The 19,506-nt window shown below is 34.2% G+C and overlaps 1 protein-coding gene and 2 non-coding genes across 4 annotated transcripts; 1 reads left to right on the top strand and 2 right to left on the bottom strand.

The window, feature by feature from the left end:
• Positions 1-1,929: 1,929 nt before the first annotated feature.
• LOC124541714 (protein IWS1 homolog) lies at positions 1,930-17,123 on the bottom strand. 2 transcript variants are annotated; one of them, XM_047119650.1, is made up of 12 exons: positions 16,910-17,123; positions 15,022-15,114; positions 14,203-14,358; positions 11,729-11,869; positions 10,786-10,890; positions 10,098-10,205; positions 9,170-9,247; positions 8,471-8,612; positions 5,854-5,993; positions 4,246-4,374; positions 3,308-3,398; positions 1,930-2,275 (listed from the first exon to the last, which is right to left on the bottom strand). In XM_047119650.1, the coding sequence occupies exons 1-12, from the start codon at positions 16,952-16,954 to the stop codon at positions 2,106-2,108; spliced, it is 1,398 nt and encodes a 465-aa protein (XP_046975606.1). In that variant the 5' UTR covers positions 16,955-17,123; the 3' UTR covers positions 1,930-2,105. The 2 variants fall into 2 exon arrangements, with proteins under 2 accessions (XP_046975606.1, XP_046975607.1); XM_047119651.1 differs by lacking the exon at positions 9,170-9,247.
• On the bottom strand, positions 7,403-7,474 carry Trnad-guc. Its single transcript has one exon. It is a non-coding gene; the product is annotated as a tRNA-Asp (tRNA).
• Positions 7,583-7,654, top strand: Trnad-guc. The gene has a single exon. It is a non-coding gene; the product is annotated as a tRNA-Asp (tRNA).
• Positions 17,124-19,506: the final 2,383 nt, after the last annotated feature.

Below are 19,506 nucleotides of genomic sequence, written 5' to 3'. Positions count from 1 at the left end.
AGTTCACACAAACATATATACATGCGCGACCAAGCGCCGTTATTGTGAAGCTACAGCCACACAAGCTCAGTAAAGCTACGGCTGTATAGCACGACACAACTCAGATGTAGCATCGGCAAATTCAATAAAACCTATTACTGCCGATTTACAACCAACAGAAACAGCTCCCTATCGCGCCACTCGACGCTACTCGTCGCTATAGATTCCCGCGTCAGTTCAACCCGAGAAAGTAAGTGCGTGTAAATCGACGCGTCAAATTGACGAATATATTAGGTCATATGATATTACAAGTTATTACGTTTGCGTAAAGATCATATTCACATAAGAAATAGGTATTGATAATTTGGGAGAGCGTACTCAATTCGAATGTGATCGGTTTTACGAATTTTGCCGATGCTACATCTAAGCTGTGTCGTACTATACCATAATACATTTTTATCAGACTCTCATGCAAACTAGAGTTATCAGAACAAAATCATTTCTAATCCTGATATCAGAATATTAATGAACTATCACAAAAACCCTTGCAGTTATTTATACATATAATAAAATTGGAGTGTCTGTTTGTAATACTAAAATAGCCCTTTTATACTCAATGCATGTGTACACGGTACATATACCAAAGCAACATTTTTTTACAATTTTTGTCTGTTTGTTCCGGCTAAGCTCTGGAACGGCTGGACCGATTTTGACGGGACTTTCAGTGACAGATAACTGATATAATAACGAGTAACTTAGGCTACAATACATTTTTTTTTTGTTAAATTCAAACGCGCACAGCTAGTTATAAATATTTGTACATATCATGACATATACAGACCAAAATATATGTATATGTTTATCCTAAGTAAATTCTTCTTATAGTCAGTAAACATTTAACTTTATCACCCAATAGCTTACGGTCATAGACCATATTTGAATCTGTTACCATAATGAGGTATGCGTGCTGGCTCTTTGAATAAATTTATCCTAGGTACCTAGGCGTACACTACTAGGACAATTGTGTATACTTATATATACTAATATAAGAAATACAAGTCTTAGTGTCGATCTGTATGTTGCTCTTTCCCAACTGAACCGAATATGATGAAATTTGATACAAAGCAAGTTTTAACTCCAAGGGACCTAGGCTAGGTTATTATGCCTAGCAACAAACCCGTAGGTGATAACTAGGTACTAGGTATTATACAATAATGATTATGTAAGTATTACTCATTATGTACATATTTCTGTGTTATAAAGCACTTCAGGGCAGTGATATATGTATGTGTATATATGTTTATCCTCTATATGTTAAATAACATCAATCCCATTGTGATGAAACTCTAGTGAGTTGTGTGGCAGTCTAAAATGAAAAGATATTTTGGTATTTATATATTAACACCGTCGCATCACAAATAAATTCTGCGATTGCATCAAAATTGGTTAAGTTAACGAAAAATACTCTATTTTTTTGTCTAGTTGTCTAATGAAGCCGATAAGCCATATCATTTTTGTATGTATATCCTTTGAGTATGTTCCTTTCAGCGGAGATGGCCCAGTGGTTAGAACGCATGCATCTTAACCAATGATTGTGGGTTCAAACCCAGGCAAGCACCACTATATATATGTACTTAATTTGTGTTTATATTTCATTTCGTGCTCGACGGTGAAGGAAAATATCGTGAAGAAATCTGCATGTGTCTAATTTCATCAAAATTCTGCCACATGTGCATTCCATCAACACGCATTGGAACAGCGTGGTTAAATATGTTCCAAACCCTCTCCTTAATGGAAGAGGAGGCTTTATACCAGTAGTGGAAAATTTACAGGCTGTTACTGTGTATATCCTTGAATATAAATATTGTGTAGATACTTAATCTGCTCATTCAAAGTCGGGATGTATAGCTCTCTATATATGAGCATGAGAAACCATAAATAATAATCAAATTATCTATCAGCGCCATATTTTATTTGATCTGTCCTTCTGTACACAAAAGAGACCGCTGCCAAGCAGAACTGCCAGCCAGTCTCACATCCATTGCTTATATGCCAATCAAGTCTTCGTTGACTACACTTCACTTCACTTCACTTCACTTTACACAGTTCACTTTCACTCGTGTGCCCTAGGCCTTTAGGGCGGCGTCTAGCTCTGCAAGCTGTAGTGTGGCGCGGCGCAGCATCTCGGCCTGCTGGGAACTGCTCTCGTTGAGGGTCGACATGCTCTGCTTCAGCGTCGAGAGGCGAGTGGACACGCGCTGCTTCTCTGCCAGTAACAGCTGGTGGGCTTTTGCACCTGGAAACCAATTAAACAATTCAACTTTCAGTCAATGAACTTATTTTTGGGCGATCTGATGGTAAGTGGTCGTGTAAGAAATGTTAACCAATCCTTAAACGACCATGATCCCCCCTTTTTTGGGAACAGAAAGGTGCAATATAATCAATTTTAATTGAACTTGTATTATTTTTATTTTAACCGTTAACCTTGATGAACTGTTTTATAGATAATCTGATGGTATGTGATCACCACAGTCTAAGAAATATTAACCATACCTAAAATCACCCATCAAGTCCTTTGAGGCTGTAATTACACTGATTTACCCTTCAAAACATAACTACACTATTCTAAAAATACTTTCTATTATTATTTAAGGGTAGATTCAGTCATAATTTTGACACATAGAAAGGCTTTACACAAAGCCCTTCTACAAAATATACTGTAAAAATCCAAATATTATTTAAAAAAGTAAATTCAAAAAAACTGTTGAATTTTCATATCACACTATTGAATTGAATGTAAAAGTACCACCGGTTCCGAAATTAGATTCTACCGAACCGAACCGAACCGGCAAGAAACTCATATATATTCCAACATATAGGAAAAAAGTGAAACAAACTTTAATTTCATATATTTCATGCGATTTGATAATAACTCAGCTATATTGTTCACTAATAAGAGTTTATGATTAATATATCTTTATTTATAATACAAAACTATTACACTTAACTACTTATACACACTTTTATTTTACTTCCAAAATTCTTATTATAGTTTCGTCGTCTTTTAAAAGGCCATTTTATCCAATCCACAGTGAATACCACAGATTAATCAAACTCTCGACCAATGGTATCGCGTCAATTCACAGTCAAATCATGTTTAATTTTTCTGTTGGTTTTGGAATAGAGTATAAATACTGTAATGCCTAAATTACATAAAACTAGCTATCCAATAAATGTAAAATGACAAGTGTGTTTAGTCTGTGACGTTTGATGATAAATAAACGTCAAACTATTGGTGGGGGTGGTGGTGACGTCACGCATAGCTCACCCAGTAGGGGGATGTAGTCTCCGGCGCGTTCGGCGCGAACGTCCAGTGTGAACCACTCGTTGAGATCGTCAGAGTCTGATGATGGCAGCTCCTGGACAAACAAACATACCATATTATGAAAATGTGCCGTCTGGGTAGGTACCACCCACTCATCAGTTATTCTACCGCCAAATAACAGTACTCAGTATTGTTGTGTTCCGGTTTGATGGGTGAGCGAGCCAGTGCAACTACAGGCACAAGGGACACAACATCTTAGTTCCCAAGGTTGGTGGCGCATTGACGATGTAAGGAATAGTTAATATTTCTTACAGCCCCATTGTCTATGGGTGATGGTGACCACTTACCATCAGGTGGCCCTTATGCTCGTCCGCCAAGCTATACCATAAAAAAGTCCTCTTGCTAAACAAACAATAATCCCCCCCCCTCCCACTTAAAATGGAGGATATGGTCAGCAATAAATAATTACCCTTTTCCACAATTTTTCTAACAGAGTTTATGTATATGAATTACAATTAAATTTATATATGTGTAAACACACACAATAGACTTGATTTATTATTGATTAGACTTACAATAGATTATTTTTATATTACAAACACTCTAATATAATATGTATGTATAGACACACAAGTATAAAACAAAGTCGCTTTTTCTGTCCCTATGTCCCTTTGTACGCTTAAATTTTAAAAACTAAGCAACAGATTTTGATGCGGTTTTTTTAATAGATAGAGTGATTCGAGGGGAAGGTTTGTGTATATAATACTTGAACACTATAGCAAAGAAACACTGATAATTGCGCTAGTGTATAGATAGATAAGAACTGGACATAAAAATAATCAAAAGATATATGTACATAGATATAGATAATAACTGATTGTAAGGAAAGAACGATATTCTTTGTATGAGTGAATGAAGTGAATGAATGGAATGGATCTCACGTCGTAGAGGCTGTCGTCATCAGAGTGCGAGTCGGGGTCGCTGGGCGCGTCCTCGTCCATGCGCTCCGGCCGCATGAGGCGTTGGCCCCCCTCCCCTTCGTCCTCACCCTCCATCGACGAGCCCAAGTCCTGGAACACATATATATAATAACTAGTAAAGCACCCCAGCTCTGTACATGTTGTATATTAATTAACAAATTGTAAAAATTATGGGTAAACATTAATTTTAATATTTTTGTTTGTAAATGGCAAATTTTTTTTTTTTAATATACTTTATTAGTGATTTCAAATGTTACGTGTTCGCTGTGGTTCTTACTCAATGTACTCGTATTAATTATATGTTTTTTATATGTTTGGCTGTTTCAAATAACAAGAATATGTTTATTACTGTAAATGGTAAATTGACATTATAAAAAAAAAATAAAAAATCCCGCTGAGTTTCTTTCGCCGGTTCTTCTCAGGTCTGAGGTATTATATTCCGAACCGGTAGTAGATTTTCGACAATCAATAAGAAAGTTTAAACACTTCTATTTTGAATAAAGGTTTTTGATTTTGATATAAAAACCAATATTAATAAAGAAAATGATATTTTATAAAGATAATAAAGCGCTCTGAAATAGTGTGGCTCTCTACAAGGGAAATACAATTAAAGATTAATATAACTTAAAGCACCAATTTGTATGTGACGGTGACTATGAGGTGGTCTTACCGTGGTGACTGTAATGTTCACACGTATACTCTATTCTGACCATAAGGAGACAAGCCAAATAAACATCATTACTTGGTGGTAGGGCTTTGTGCAAGCCAGCCTGGGTAGTTACCACCCACTCATCAGTTATTCTACCGCCAAACAACAGTACTCAGTATTGTTGTTTGGCGGTTTGAGGGGTGAGTGAGCCAGTGTAACTACAGGCACAAGGGACATAACATCTTAGTTCCCAAGGTTGGTGGCACATTGACGATGTAAGGAATAGTTAATATTTCTTACAGCGTCATTGTCTATGGGTGATGGTGATCACTTACCATCAGGTGGCTCATATGCTCGTCCGCCAACCTATTCCATAAAATAATAATAAATAAAAAATAAAAAAATCATTTGACAGCAAATTGACGCGATCTCATCAGTCGAGAGCTTGATTAATCTGTGATATTCACTGGCGACTAGCGACAAAATCGCGTCTTGACAAGCACCGTAACTGTTATCGGAAGTGTGCAAGCAAAATTGTAGTTGAAGCTAGCTGTGCCCGCGACTTTGCACGCGTTAGAATTTAACAAAAAAAAAATCGTAGCCTACGTATATAATAAGGAGTACCTTATTATATCAGTTAAGTGCCAGTGAAAGTCCCGTCAAAATCGGTCCAGCCGTTTCAGAGATTAGCCGGAACAAACAGACAGACAGACAAAAATTGTAAAAAATGTTAGTTTGCTATATGTACCCTGTACTGGTATACGTACTCAATGCATACGTATGTATAATACGTATGCATTGAGTAACAAAGGGTTATTTTAATACAAACAGACACTCCAATTTTATTATATGTAGTATATATAGACAAACTCTTAGTAGTGCACAATATAGCTGAGCTATAAATCACATGTAATACAAACCTCGTCCAGATCGAACTGGTCATCCTCCAGGAACTCCTCCTCATCGATGATCTCGTCCGGCTCCGGCCTCTGGACCTTGGACTTCGGACCCGACGTGGACTTCGATATCGGAGTTGACGTAACCTTGGATTTGTCAGACGCTGAAATACATTCATTTATTAACTATCAACCCGCCCCGGCATCACACGGGTGCAATGATATGACATCACTATAAAAACTTCTAAAAATATCAGTATTTCTTTACTATATTGTCCATGTATTATGTATAAAAAACTTCCTTTCAAAACATTCTATCTATTAAAAAGAAACCGCATCAAAATCCGTTGCGTAATTTTAAAGATCTGAGCATAAATAGGGATATAGGGGCAGAGAAAGCGACTTTGTTTTATACTATGTAGTGATTTAAAAAAAAAAACCTTATATCTAATATTACAGTAGCCCAATCCGTTAGTTGACTACCAAAATATTATCGTAATAATTCCTTAGTTTCCTTTTAATTAAACAATATACATCAATTTATAAAATCCAATAAATAATTATACTTTTTTTTAATTTTTTTAATCTATTTATTGTGGCTCGTGTCCTAATAAACATATCATTATTTCTTTCTGGATTAAAAATCAAATAAATCAATACTTCCATTTCCAAATAATAAAATACTCAAAAATTAAAAAATAAAATACACAAAATAAAATTCAATGAACAATGACAAAAAAATTAACTAGTAAATCATTTTATTGTTCAACTAGCTACTCATCCCGGTTTCAAATGGCTAGGATAATGGATTATCGTAATATATATGTCCACTCAGCATCAGATGGCTCATTTGACAGTATTCCTATATCAAAATATATATATGATGGGGAACTGGCAACACTCTTCAGTACGGGGTCATCTTCTTCGCCACACATATTCTAACTATACAAATTAATCTAACTATAAATATAAATAACAGTCAATATATAGTATAATATATATAAATCCATTGATATTTATCAGCAAACACTTGTATTATTATTTTATTTTGATTATTCTTGAAACATAAGTCAAGAAAGCAATGTTACAAATACTTTAACATAACATATGAAATAATATAAATATATATTTTTAAATTCTTCTATTTAATATCTATAAAAAATATAGTCAAACTTAATATATAACATTGTAATATCGGCAACATTAAAATTGTGTAGAAATCTACATCTCAATGGGTTATTTGGAACTACATAGTTTAATATGCAAATTACAAAATATGACCCAGACTCGCTAACTAATGGTTAATGCTGACTTATTACTAATTATAACACAGAAATCACATAATGAAGTCATATTTTCTATATCAATACTCAAATAGTTTATTATTTTTGTTAATTAAAAAAAATAATTAAAGGAAGTGTCTTAGCAAAGATTTAGTAATACATTAAGCAACTAAAAAATATGATAATAAAATATAATTAATAATCATTTTAGATGTCCGATTTCCTTTTAAATATTATATAAATTAAGAAATATAAAAAAAATAAATAAAAAAAAGTAAAAAAGTTTGGTACTCCACGGCGGGGAATCGAACCCCGGTCTCCCGCGTGACAGGCGGGGATACTTACCACTATACTACCGAGGATTGTATTAGCATCGTTGAAATATAAGATCACTATACAAAACAATTACAAAAACCGGTTCGAATACTTGTTTAAGAATGTGACTCAGAATTTAGACTCTCACATCACAATCCTCGGTAGTATAGTGGTAAGTATCCCCGCCTGTCACGCGGGAGACCGGGGTTCGATTCCCCGCCGTGGAGTACCAAACTTTTTTGTTTTTTTTTTCTTATTTAATTTTTTCATTATTTTTTTTGTTGATTTTTTTATAATATTTTCATTATTTTTATTAAAATTTTTATATTAAACTTTAGATTATATTTTGAATATGTTTATTAACTAAACAATACTATCTGTACTGTTAATACTGTCAATTGGTTATATATAATATATTCGTTTCATATTTATTTTCGTAAATATGTATTAAAACCTGTATTTATAATATAAATTATTTTCGAAGGCAACATAGCATTTATCAATACGAAGACTTGCCAAATTGAACATTTATAAAAACAAACAACAGAACCCACTGCCCATATCGCCACAGAAAATAAAAATAAAATCAAGGATAGCAATAATTAAAACCCTACATTATGTGAGCTGAGATGGACCAGTGGTTAGAACGCCTGCATCTTAACCGATGATTTGGGGTTTAAATCAAGGCAAGCACCGCTACATATATATATGTGCTTAATTTGTGTTTATAATTCATATCCTAGTCTGCGGTGAAGGAAAACATCATGAGGAAACCTACACTGACAACAGTGCCTAATTTCATCGAAATTCTGCCACATATGCATTCCAATCCGCATTGGAACAGCGTGGTAAGTATGTTCCAAAACCTTCCTTAAGGGGAGAGGAGGTCTTAACCCAGCAGTGAGAAATTTACAGGCTGTTACTAACTATTATGTGGGGAAATAGCGCAAAGACCAGTGTTACCAGCGAAAAAAAAAGTCAATTGAAATTAAAGTCTGTAAATTTACCACGATGGTAACAGTGATTATAACTGTAAATCTCACCACTAGACCGGTGCAAGCTGACCATTTTGTTGGTGACCGTCTTCACGGCGTGTATGTCCGGCCTGGCTGTGCTCTTGGAAGCCACATTGGCGCGCTTCGTCACGCCAAACATTCTTTTCATAGTAAGACCCTCGTCGGATGACTGAAAAAGAAATCACATATATTAACCTCCATGGTCGAAAAGTGTGTACACTAGTTTTCATGAGTCGATGTAGAAAAAGATCATTAGTTTTCTATGTTGTCTTGGATCTGGGTGTTTGTGGTATCGTTACTTCTGATTTTCCACAACACAAGTGCTTACTCTTACATTGGGATCAGAGTAATGTATGTTTTTTTATGATATAGTTTGGCGGACGAGCATATGGGCCACCTTATGGAAAGTGGTCACGATCACCTATAGACAATGACGCTGTAAGATATATTACAATACCTTACATCGTCAATGCGCCACCAACCTTGGGAACTAAGATGTTACGTCCCTTGTGCCTGTAGTTACACTGGTTCACTCACCCTTCAAACCGGAACACAACAATACTGAGTACTGTTATTTGGTGGTAGAATAACTGATGAGTGGGTGGTACCTACCCAGATGGACTTACACAAAGCCCTACCACCAAGAATTATGTATGTGATGTTGTCAAATATTTATTTATTAACCCGTACTTTTTTAACCCCAAGTAATATATTCCTTAAACGCACCTTCAAGCCCCCCGGCGTTGCAGATGCCCATGCGCTGTAATCGCTTTCCATCAGGTTACCCTCCTGCACGTTTGCCTCCTATCACATATATATAATACATATATAACAAAAAAATTAAAAAAAACAAAACAAAAAAAAATTAGAAAAGAAAAATGTGTCATAGCAGATTTTCAATGGCAGTTGACGGTATGTATGTATGTATAATATATATATATAAAAAGTAAAGTTTTTTAAACTTCAAATTCAAATGGATAAAGCTGTTTCAGCTAGTCATTACACAGTATAAAACAAAGTAGCTCACCGCTGTCTGCCTGTATGCTTAGATCTTTGTAATTACGCAACGGATTTTGATGCGGTTTTTTTTAATAGATAGAATGATTCGTGAGGAAAGTTTTTGTGTATAACACATGGACAATATTGTAAAGAAATTTAAAATTCCGCAGACATTTTTAACTTTTCCTTCGTAAATTCAAATCGTTTATAAAAAATACATTTGTAAAAAAGGCGTATTACTCGATACAAGATTTTGTAGATGATAAAAAAGCGTGGAATCAATCAATCAAATCAACCTGTTGACTTCCAGGCAGGATATATTTCTTTAAATAATTGTATTAACTGACATGACTTTGTATTTTTTAAATGTTGAAAAAGAGTAACTACTGAGTTTCTTGCCAGTTCTTCTCGGTAGAATCTACTTTCCAAACCGATGGTAGCTTCACTTAATTGTTAGTTGACGATTCATAAGTGATTGTAAAAGCCCACTTGAATAAAGATTATTTTGATTATGATTTTAGAAGTTTCTAATGTGATATAAATAAACAAATTCTGTAGTATATTTAGTATCAGTATTGCACCCGTGTGTATCCGGGGCTGATCGCTAGTTAAATATAAAAGAGTGATACGTAAATAACATCTGTAGCGTCCGTACCATATCGCTATCCCCGTCTCTGTCGCTCATTTCCTCCGGCACAGCCTTCGTCGGATACTTTTTCATTATTGCATTTTTCGCTACTTTTAATCTTGCTACTTTTGCTCCCTGTAAATAAAAAGACACTAAATAATTTCATATCTATACATATAACAAAATTAAAGTGTCTGTTATATTAAAATTACCCCTTTTTACTAAATATATATAAACACGGTACATATATAAAAATAACATTTTTTTTAAATTTTGTCAGTCTGTTTCTCCCGGCTTATATATGGAACGGCTAGATCGATTTTGGTGGAACTTTCCCTGGCTAGGGCAATTTTTGCAAACATCGCTGACAAAAACCTAACGGTTGGTGATTACTGATTACCACAGACAAAGACTATTTTATGTCTCATGTGTCTTTATTTACACTGGCTCACTCACCATGCAAACCGGAACACAGTTATATAAACCAATCCGATAAGCGGTAAATCAGTCCAATTTACTTACTTATTTACTAGTCCAATTTAATTACTTTAGCCTATGTCAAGCCTAGCCTTGGAGATCAAATTTGCTTCATACCAAATTTCATCAAAATCGGTTCAGCAGTTAGGTCATCAAAGAGTGACATACGGTCAGAGTTACTTTTACATTTACAATATTAGTATATATGTAGAAAATATATAGATATAGTATATCTCACTTCGAATATATATTCATCGTCATCATCACTGGATTGTGAGTGCTGCGTTCTCTTGTGATCTGATTTTTTCATCTCCTTCTTGCTGTCATCTTCACCGAGCATCCGCTGAAATGATACAATTAAATATTCAATTAATCATTATTTGACAGACATTTTTAACTTTAAGAGTCGAGATGACCCAGGCAAGCACCGCTGATTCGTGTGCTTAATTTGTCTTTATAATTCATCTCGTGCTCGGCGGTGAAGGAAAACATCGTGAGGAAACTTGCATGTGACAAATTTCATAGAAATTCTGCCACACGTTTATTCGATCAACCCGCATTGGAACAGCGTGGTGGAATATGTTCCATTCTCAAAGGTAGAGGAGGCCTTTAGCCCAGCAGTGGGAATTTACAGACTGTTGTTGTTTTAACTTTGCTGTATCATAAAATGAAATCATTTGTAAACAATTAAAGATTGAAACATGTGATACAATATGTATGTGTATACACTTACTTATTGAGTATCAAAAATCTACCACCAGTTCGAAATTTAGCATCTCAGACCTTAGAAGAACCGGCGAAAAAACGTGGCAGAATTTCTATGACATCAGACACATTCAGGTTTCCTCACGATGTTTTCCTTAACTGCCGAGCACGAGATGAATTACAAACACAAATTAAGCACATATATATAGTGGTACTTGCCTGGGTTCGAACCCGTAAATGCACGATGCATTCCAACCAATCAGCTCTTTAGCACACAAACGCTCTTTAACTATTCTTTTAAATTTTACAATTGAATAATTTTGAACGTATCCTGGGTCCTTATTTATTTATTTATTTATGCTTTATTGTACACCACATGTTACACATTATAATATTCTTCTTCTTATCGTAAGTAAGTGGTAAGTAGGTTCTTATCCTAGGAGCGATGGTAACTCTAAAACTCATTTCAAACTCACAAGTAACTCGTCAGTGTCGTGACCATCATCGTCCGAATGTTTCGTTGACTCGTCAAGTTCACTCTCAGCTTTCTTCGATTCAGCAGCTTTTACATCCGTCTTCCTTATGAGAAACGCCCCCAATTCACCAGGAAACTCCGTCTGAGGAAATTACGTACAAAATATATTTATCAAGCTTCAAACGCCCATTTTACCCCCTTTGGGAATTTCATAAAATCTAATAGTGACGACGACGATCTCCGTGGTCGAGTGGTGTGTATACCGGTTTTCATGGGTACACTCTGAGGTACCGGGTTCGATTCCCGGCTGAGTCGATGTAGATTACCATTAGTTTTCTATGTTGTCTTGGGTCTGGGTGTTTGTGGTATCGTTACTTCTGGATTTCCATAACACAAGTGCTTCAGCTACTTACATTGGGATCAGAGTAATGTATGTGATGTCTCATATTTTAATAGTGGATGTCTACCCCCTTAAGGAACCTACCTTACAAATTTAAAGTTGGTAAGTGTATATATATTGATTAGTGGTAGGGCTTTGCTCAAGTCTATTGAGTAGGTACCACCTTCTCATCAGATATGATACCACCAAACAACAATATTGATGGTGAGTAAGTCAGTGTAACTACACACTATTGACATAACATCAAATGGAACTCTCTTCCAGATAATATATTCCATAATAATGTTACAATAAGATCATTTAAAATCAGAGTTAAGCAACACTTTGTTTCCACTTAAGTTTAATTTATTTTATATGTATGTATTTATATTTTTTTGTATTTATGTAAGTTGAATGTATATATACATATATTATAGATAATGGTATATATTAATGTATTTATTTTTATTTGTATTTAGTGTGTAATGTATCATTCATAATTCATTTATCGTTAAGTCTACTTCAATTTTATAATATAAAACTAATTGATATTGTAACTACACCATAAATATGTATTACAAATAATCTCCACTAGATTCAGGGTTTCTGGAAGAGATCTCTTGTTAGAGATAAGTTATCCCTTTGTACACATTTTTCATTTATATAAATTTCTGTATACTCTGTTGGTACATAAATAAATAATAATAATAATCATTAAATTTAGAGGTAGGTTTCCTCACGATGTTTTCCTTAACCGAGCACGAGATGAATTATAAACGCAAAATTAAGCACATGAATATTCAGTGCTTGCCAGGGTTTGAACACGCTTCGGTTAAGATGCGTTCTAATGCGTTTCAGATATCGCCGTCTCTGTTTAACTTAACATTACACGTTGTGTGAGAAAGAGATGAAACGGAAGTGATATCGAAATCGATTTAACATCTATCTCTTTCTCTCAGATGGGGTCACTGTAAAGTTAAAGAGAGATAGGGCGAATATTTCATGAGTTTTAACTAATCGGATGCTTTGACGTACCATACATCTAAAAAGTTAAATTTTCCGATTTGTAAGCCTATAAAGTATTTTAAATATAATATTTATAAATAATCATTAAATGTTATATAACTTCTAGCTGTTGAGCTACATTCAGTCACAGAATTATATGAATGTAATCAATGATATTCTAATAAACAGATATGTTATATCCATACTAAACAACAGAAAAAAGTGTGCCGCGCCGGGGACCGTTTATTTTAGTTTGTTTTTACATTTCGTTACAAGTAAAAAGGATAGCTTGATAAAAACAATAAGTAAAAGGGATAACTAGATGTTTTAATTACGCAAAACGTATTACTACGTAATTATGATGTATTATAACGTATTACTACGTAAAACAACTAAAGGCAAACGTCCCAATTATGACGTTTTCTAGTCTTTACTTTTTGCGCGTTAATAACATATCTGTTTACTACAACATCATTGAATGTAATGAATACTTTTTTGTTTGACATTTTTATAAATAAAAATAGAAATAGATTATTATTGAATTTGAAATGGGTGCTGTTAATCTGGGTTTAAATACGGAAGATAATGGATGATTGAAAAGAAAACTGTAAAAATTAAATATTGTAAACCATATTAAATATTGTTAATTATTTGACGTTCCTGTTTATCTGAAGCCAGCTTCATAGACCCAGGTCTACAATAGGTAGGTATAGTACACAAATTAGATGTAGCATCGGAAAATGCAATGGAATGAAAATAAAACCGATTACTGCCGATTTACACAACCAATAGAAATAGCTCCCTATCGCGCCATTCGACGCTATTCGTCGCTATAGATTCACGCGTCAGAGAAAGCAAGTGCATGTAAATCGACGTGTCAAATTGACGAATATATTAGGTCATGTGATATTACAAATTATTACGTTTGTGCAAAGATCATATTCGCGTGAGAAATAAATATTGATAATTTGGGATGGCGTACTCAATTCGGATGTGATCGGTTTTACGAATTTTGCCGATGCTACATCTAAGTTGTGTCGTACTATACTCGTTTACATCATATCGATGACATCTGCTATCCCGGGTAATACCTGATTTGAGTTCTCCAAGTTATTAAGGTCCTGTTCCAAGTTTTCACCCTTCGAATCCGTTTCGAATACTTTCTCACCAACGTGACTTGCATCAGCTGTGTCTGGCATGCTGGCCATTGTGTCTTCTTGACTCGTGTTGGTTAACTCTTGTTCATTCTGAAATCATTTTAATAAAAATCTAAATCAAAATAAAATTTACTTGCAAGCCCGTCTGGGTAGGTACCACCCACTCATCAGTTATTCTACCGCCAAATAACAGTACTCAGTATTGTTGTGTTCCGGTTTGAAGGGTGAGTGAGCCAGTGTAACTACAGGCACAAGGGACATAACACCATAGTTCCCAAGGTTGGTAGCACATTGACGATGTAAGAAATAGTTAATATTTCTTACAGCTTCATTGTCTATGGGTGATGGTGATCACTTACCATCAGGTGGCCCATATGCTCGTCCGCCAAACTATACCATAAAAAAAATCAATCTGCCACCAACCCTGACCACTTGTGATACCTAAATTAGTATATCTAATAATTAGCGACACGTCCCGGCTTCGCATGGGTGGATTATTTTCTTATTTTCGACATATTTAATAATTATCGTTCTGTTTCAACTTATTTATCCGATAACCCCAAAAATTTTATACCTAAACCTTCCTTATAAATCCCTATGTCTATTAGGAAACTGCATGAAAAGCCGTTCAGTAGTTTTAGAGTTTTCGCGAACATACAGACACACAGATGCGGCCGGGGTACTTTTGTTTATAATATCTAGATTTATAAAATGTAGTGATCATTTTAGATCTTTATACCGGATATTACTTACAGCAGGATTATAGTCGTCATCCGTGAGGATGCCTTCACTGAGCCACTCCTCCTGACCCTCGTCCAGTTCATCTTGGTGCTCCTTTGGTGCCATCTAAAGAATTAGAATACAAGTTTATATTAGTAATAAAAAAAAAAATAAATAATCTTTATTGAAGTAGGCTTTTACAAGCACTTTTGAATTGTCATTTTACAATTAAGTGAACCTACCAATGGTTAGGAAAGTAGATTCTACCGAGCAGAACCGGCAAGAAATTCAGTAGTTACTCTTTTTCAACATTTAAAAAAATACAAAGTCAAGTTAGTTAAGTACAATTATTTAAATTAATATATCCTGCTTGGAAGTCAACAGGTATAAGTGGCAAGGCAAAAGTGAACCAGTCATTTATGCCAAGCCAAGGCCAAAATGGACCAATCATCTAAGCCAAGACAAGGACAGAGTGGACCAGTGATCTATGCCAAGCTAAGGCCAAAATGGATCAGTCTTCTATACTAAACCAAGGCTAAAATGGACCAGTTGTCATTGTAGGACATTTTATAGAGTACAAGTGTGTTCATTGACAAAGGTACTCGCTGTGTTCCCTCCCTCTCATACCTCAAGAAGAGGAAGAGCTCATATATAAGCCTTTAAATGCACTCTTAGGCACGAAATGTACACATCTCATTCTTATTCCGGGCTATTATTAAGAATTTTTCAACAGTAAAACTCATTAAACTTTCATTGGCTTCTAAAGTTTGAATGCAAGATTTTGGGGTATTGGAATCTGTTGCTTTATGCTACTATGAGGCTAACAAGACAGTCAGATGCCTTGTATTATTGTATAGAAATTAAAAACAGTATAGTAATGTCTATATGAAATTTGATGTAATCTGAATCACCGATAAATGCTTCATCACTTATGGAAATTCTTAAATTATATTAGGAATGTTTTGGCAGATATATGTATATTTTAAAAGCTGGTAAAATATTTTTAATGTTGAAAACTTTCATAATATTCGGCATTGCCTCGATTTATCTAGAAGCATATAGTTGTACTCAAAGCAATACATATACTGATAAAGATCGTTTTAAAAATTGGACGTGTTACTGGAGATCATTATCATGTCAATGGAATCTATGTGTATGTGTATGTGTGGTGTATCAGTATGATAGAACTCTCTTTGCCTTAAATAGATTTACTGTTAGAATATTATAACTTCTAATTATTAATGTTTAGGGAAATGAAAACACCTATATAAATACATCTATTTTTATAAAATATTAGAATAAGATGAAAATAATGTATTCTAAATCAAACAGGGCAATATGGAAGCAGTCATTTCAAATTAATTACATAACATTTTATTGAACTACACAATATTAAAAGTTTAAATCATGCAGAATTTTAGCTAAATCAGTTATTTAGAAATTGTAAAAATTCAGTTACATATTCTGTGATAAAGAGTATTCTGTGATAAATATTATAATTGAATAAAAGTCTATTATATAAACCGAAATTTAAATAAAATGGATTAAAAAATTAACTAAACATTTCTCCTGTATATTTATTTCGAACAACAGCCCCTAGGAGATATACAGATATATAAAAACTATGTTAATTATTATTCAATTCAAATAATAATATATTTTTATAATTAAAATTTCCATAAAAAGGCAAAAGCTTATAGTTATAAGTCCTTAATACACACAGATATTATCAGTGTAATATAATATTTTATTATGTATTTTATAATAAATTATGATTTCTATTATGTTAAAATTGTTTTTATTTTTCTATTTTTTTTATAAACAAAATTAAAAACAATTATAATATCAGTGTTAATTATTATATTTATAATTAGAACTATGTAATATAAATGATAACAAAGTCATTTAAAGTAATACTAACCTCTATTTTCGACATTTTCGCCGCTGGTTCCTCGTAGTCTGACATAATTTACTCTATATTATGATCTCTTACTTTACTCCTAAATATAGTTTATATTATAAAGTAATATAAGTACGGTATTTATAACTTATTAAAAACAAATCAATGTGAAAACATGAAAATAACTTGGTAAATATCGACGTTTTGTAATTTGTTTATTGTAATTTTAATGTTACCAGTATCCGCTCGTTTGCCTGATTGAGCGAAAAAAATATATTTCTGATTAAGATAACCCCATCACGATAAAAATTGCTTTATTTTCTTTGCTCATTATTAGAAGTATAATAAAAAGAAAAGAAAAATAGTATATACTTAAATAAAATAATTAAGAAGTGTATAAATGACTTTCTTTTAAAGGTATTTTATTTCAACATAAATGGATACGGATTGGGCTGTAAGTGTAACTCAAAATAAATATAGTCACATAATTATTATATTATAAACCTAGGTCAATATAAAAGGATATACGGCCTGCAATCAGCATACCCAGATTAGCGACAGCTCGGAGGCGGCCGGGACGTCAGTAAATTCACTCAGTGCTTAAATTGATTCCCCACCGACTTCATTCTTAGCCTAGGTGCGATTTCATAGGAGACACCCTCAGGACGAACTTTAAATTTAAATTCGAGCCCCGCGCTCAACCTCGGGGCTCAACCTCAGTTCTCGCTCGAAAGACCAGTGACGCTGTAAAGGCCAGTAGGGCCAATAGCAATACAATAATAAAAACACATATAAAAAAAAGCAACCAGCGCCATTTAACCATGTAGAACCCTATGTAATGCATATCTTGCGGCCGTATGACTCTTTTCTTACTAAAACGCTGCTGAATGTGCATGGTGCTTTTTACTATATTACAAAATGTATAAGCCATCTTCTCATTCAAGGGCATAGTCCTGACTAATCTTGTGTTAGTATTAACATTGATGCTAGGTTTTAAATTTCTGTCTTGTAAAATAACGCTAGATGGCGTATTTTAGACTTGACAAATGATTTTTCTCCTACCCTTTTATTGCAAGAATATCATAGATAATCACATAAACTACATATATGCAACATCAAGTAAATCAGGCACTTACAATTTTGGAAGCAAGTGAAAAGATCAAGATCTTTATTAACTGAGAGAGAGAAAGAGTCACATAGAGAGTCTCATTTAAAAATGATATTCATATTTTCAGGTGTAGGTATAAATATTAATTGTTAAATGCTAAATATTTATATTATCACGCCATCGAGTTTTTTTTAAGTGTTTTGTTTTCCAAACATGATGCTTAAAATAACTTCTCTTGGTAGGTAAAAGTAAAGAAAGTAAAGTAACAGCCTGTAAATTCCCACTGCTGGGCTAAAGGCCTCCTCTCCCTTTGAGGAGAAGGTTTGGTTAGGTTAGGTTACATATTCCACCACGCTGTTCCAATGCGGGTTGGTGGAATGCAAATGTGGCAGAATTACTATGAAATTTGCCACATTCAGGTTTCCTCACGATGTTTTCCTTCACCGCTGAGCACGAGATGAATTATAAAAACAAATTAAGCACATGAAACAGCGGTGCTTGCCTGGGTTTGAACCCGCAATCATCGGTTAAGATGCACGCGTTCTAACCACTGGGCCATCTCGACTCATCCACAACAACCCGGAATCTGAAAGTGTGTACAATCTAGTGCCTCGGAAAATATGTACGGCCGTTTGCAATGAGCTTGAGTTTTTCAAATCTCGTTGGATTTGCCTTCACATCGGATTGGAGTGAGGTAGAAGTACACCATTGTGTGTAAATCACTTGTGTTATAATACCTATGATCAGATTAGTCGGTTGTTCTATCATGACCAAAATCGAACATGATAACATCATCATACTAAAATAAATATATTTTCATTAATCCAAGGATACAAAATTAAAACGAAATAATTATTTTTAGGGTTCCGTACCCAAGGGTTAAGGGATGGACAAGGGTGACGGTTGAAATCTACACGGATGTATATCTGTTGCCGCTATTACAATAAATACTAAAACTACAAACAATAAAATAAATATATAAGACGTTCCCATACAAAAGACACGTTTGTGCCCTTCGCGGGCGAATACTGATTGCACAAGGCCGGTTTTCTATAATGTCGGGTTAACTCTTGGCCTACAACAGTAAATAGTAGAAAATTATTTAGATACCTTTCGTCCTATTTCAATAACTGAAATAAAACATATTTTTTATGGAATAGATTGGCGGACGAGCATATGGGCCACCTGATGGTAAGTGGTCACCATCACCCATAGACAATGACGCTGTAAGAAATATTAACTATTCCTTACATCGTCAATGCGCCACCAACCTTGGGAACTAAGATGCTATGTCCCTTGTGTCTGTAGTTACACTGGCTCACTCATCCTTCAAACCGGAATACAACAATACTGCGCACTGCTGTTTACTCAGGCGGGCTTGCACAAAGCCCTACCACCCAAGTTATTATTAATAAAAAGTCAATTTAAGCAAAATCAATCGTAATTTATTCATTTACTTACAAAATAATATATAATACAATTAGTTATATTCATCGAGTTATCTCAACCA

Source organism: Vanessa cardui, chromosome 28, assembly GCF_905220365.1.
Source record: "Vanessa cardui chromosome 28, ilVanCard2.1, whole genome shotgun sequence".
Taxonomy (NCBI): domain Eukaryota; kingdom Metazoa; phylum Arthropoda; class Insecta; order Lepidoptera; family Nymphalidae; genus Vanessa; species Vanessa cardui.
This window is presented reverse-complemented; position numbering and strand designations above follow the sequence as displayed.

What these genes read in the sequence shown, in the direction of transcription:
- LOC124541714 (XM_047119650.1), bottom strand. Translation starts at nt 16,954, where the DNA reads ATGTCAGACTACGAGGAACCAGCGGCGAAAATGTCGAAAATAGAG. An exon ending in GAGACGGGGATAGCGATATG is followed by an intron (nt 9,248 to 10,097) that starts GTACGGACGCTA and finishes TATATGTGATAG; the next exon opens with GAGGCAAACGTGCAGGAGGG. An exon ending in ACCAGTTCGATCTGGACGAG is followed by an intron (nt 4,375 to 5,853) that starts GTTTGTATTACA and finishes TATGTGTTCCAG; the next exon opens with GACTTGGGCTCGTCGATGGA.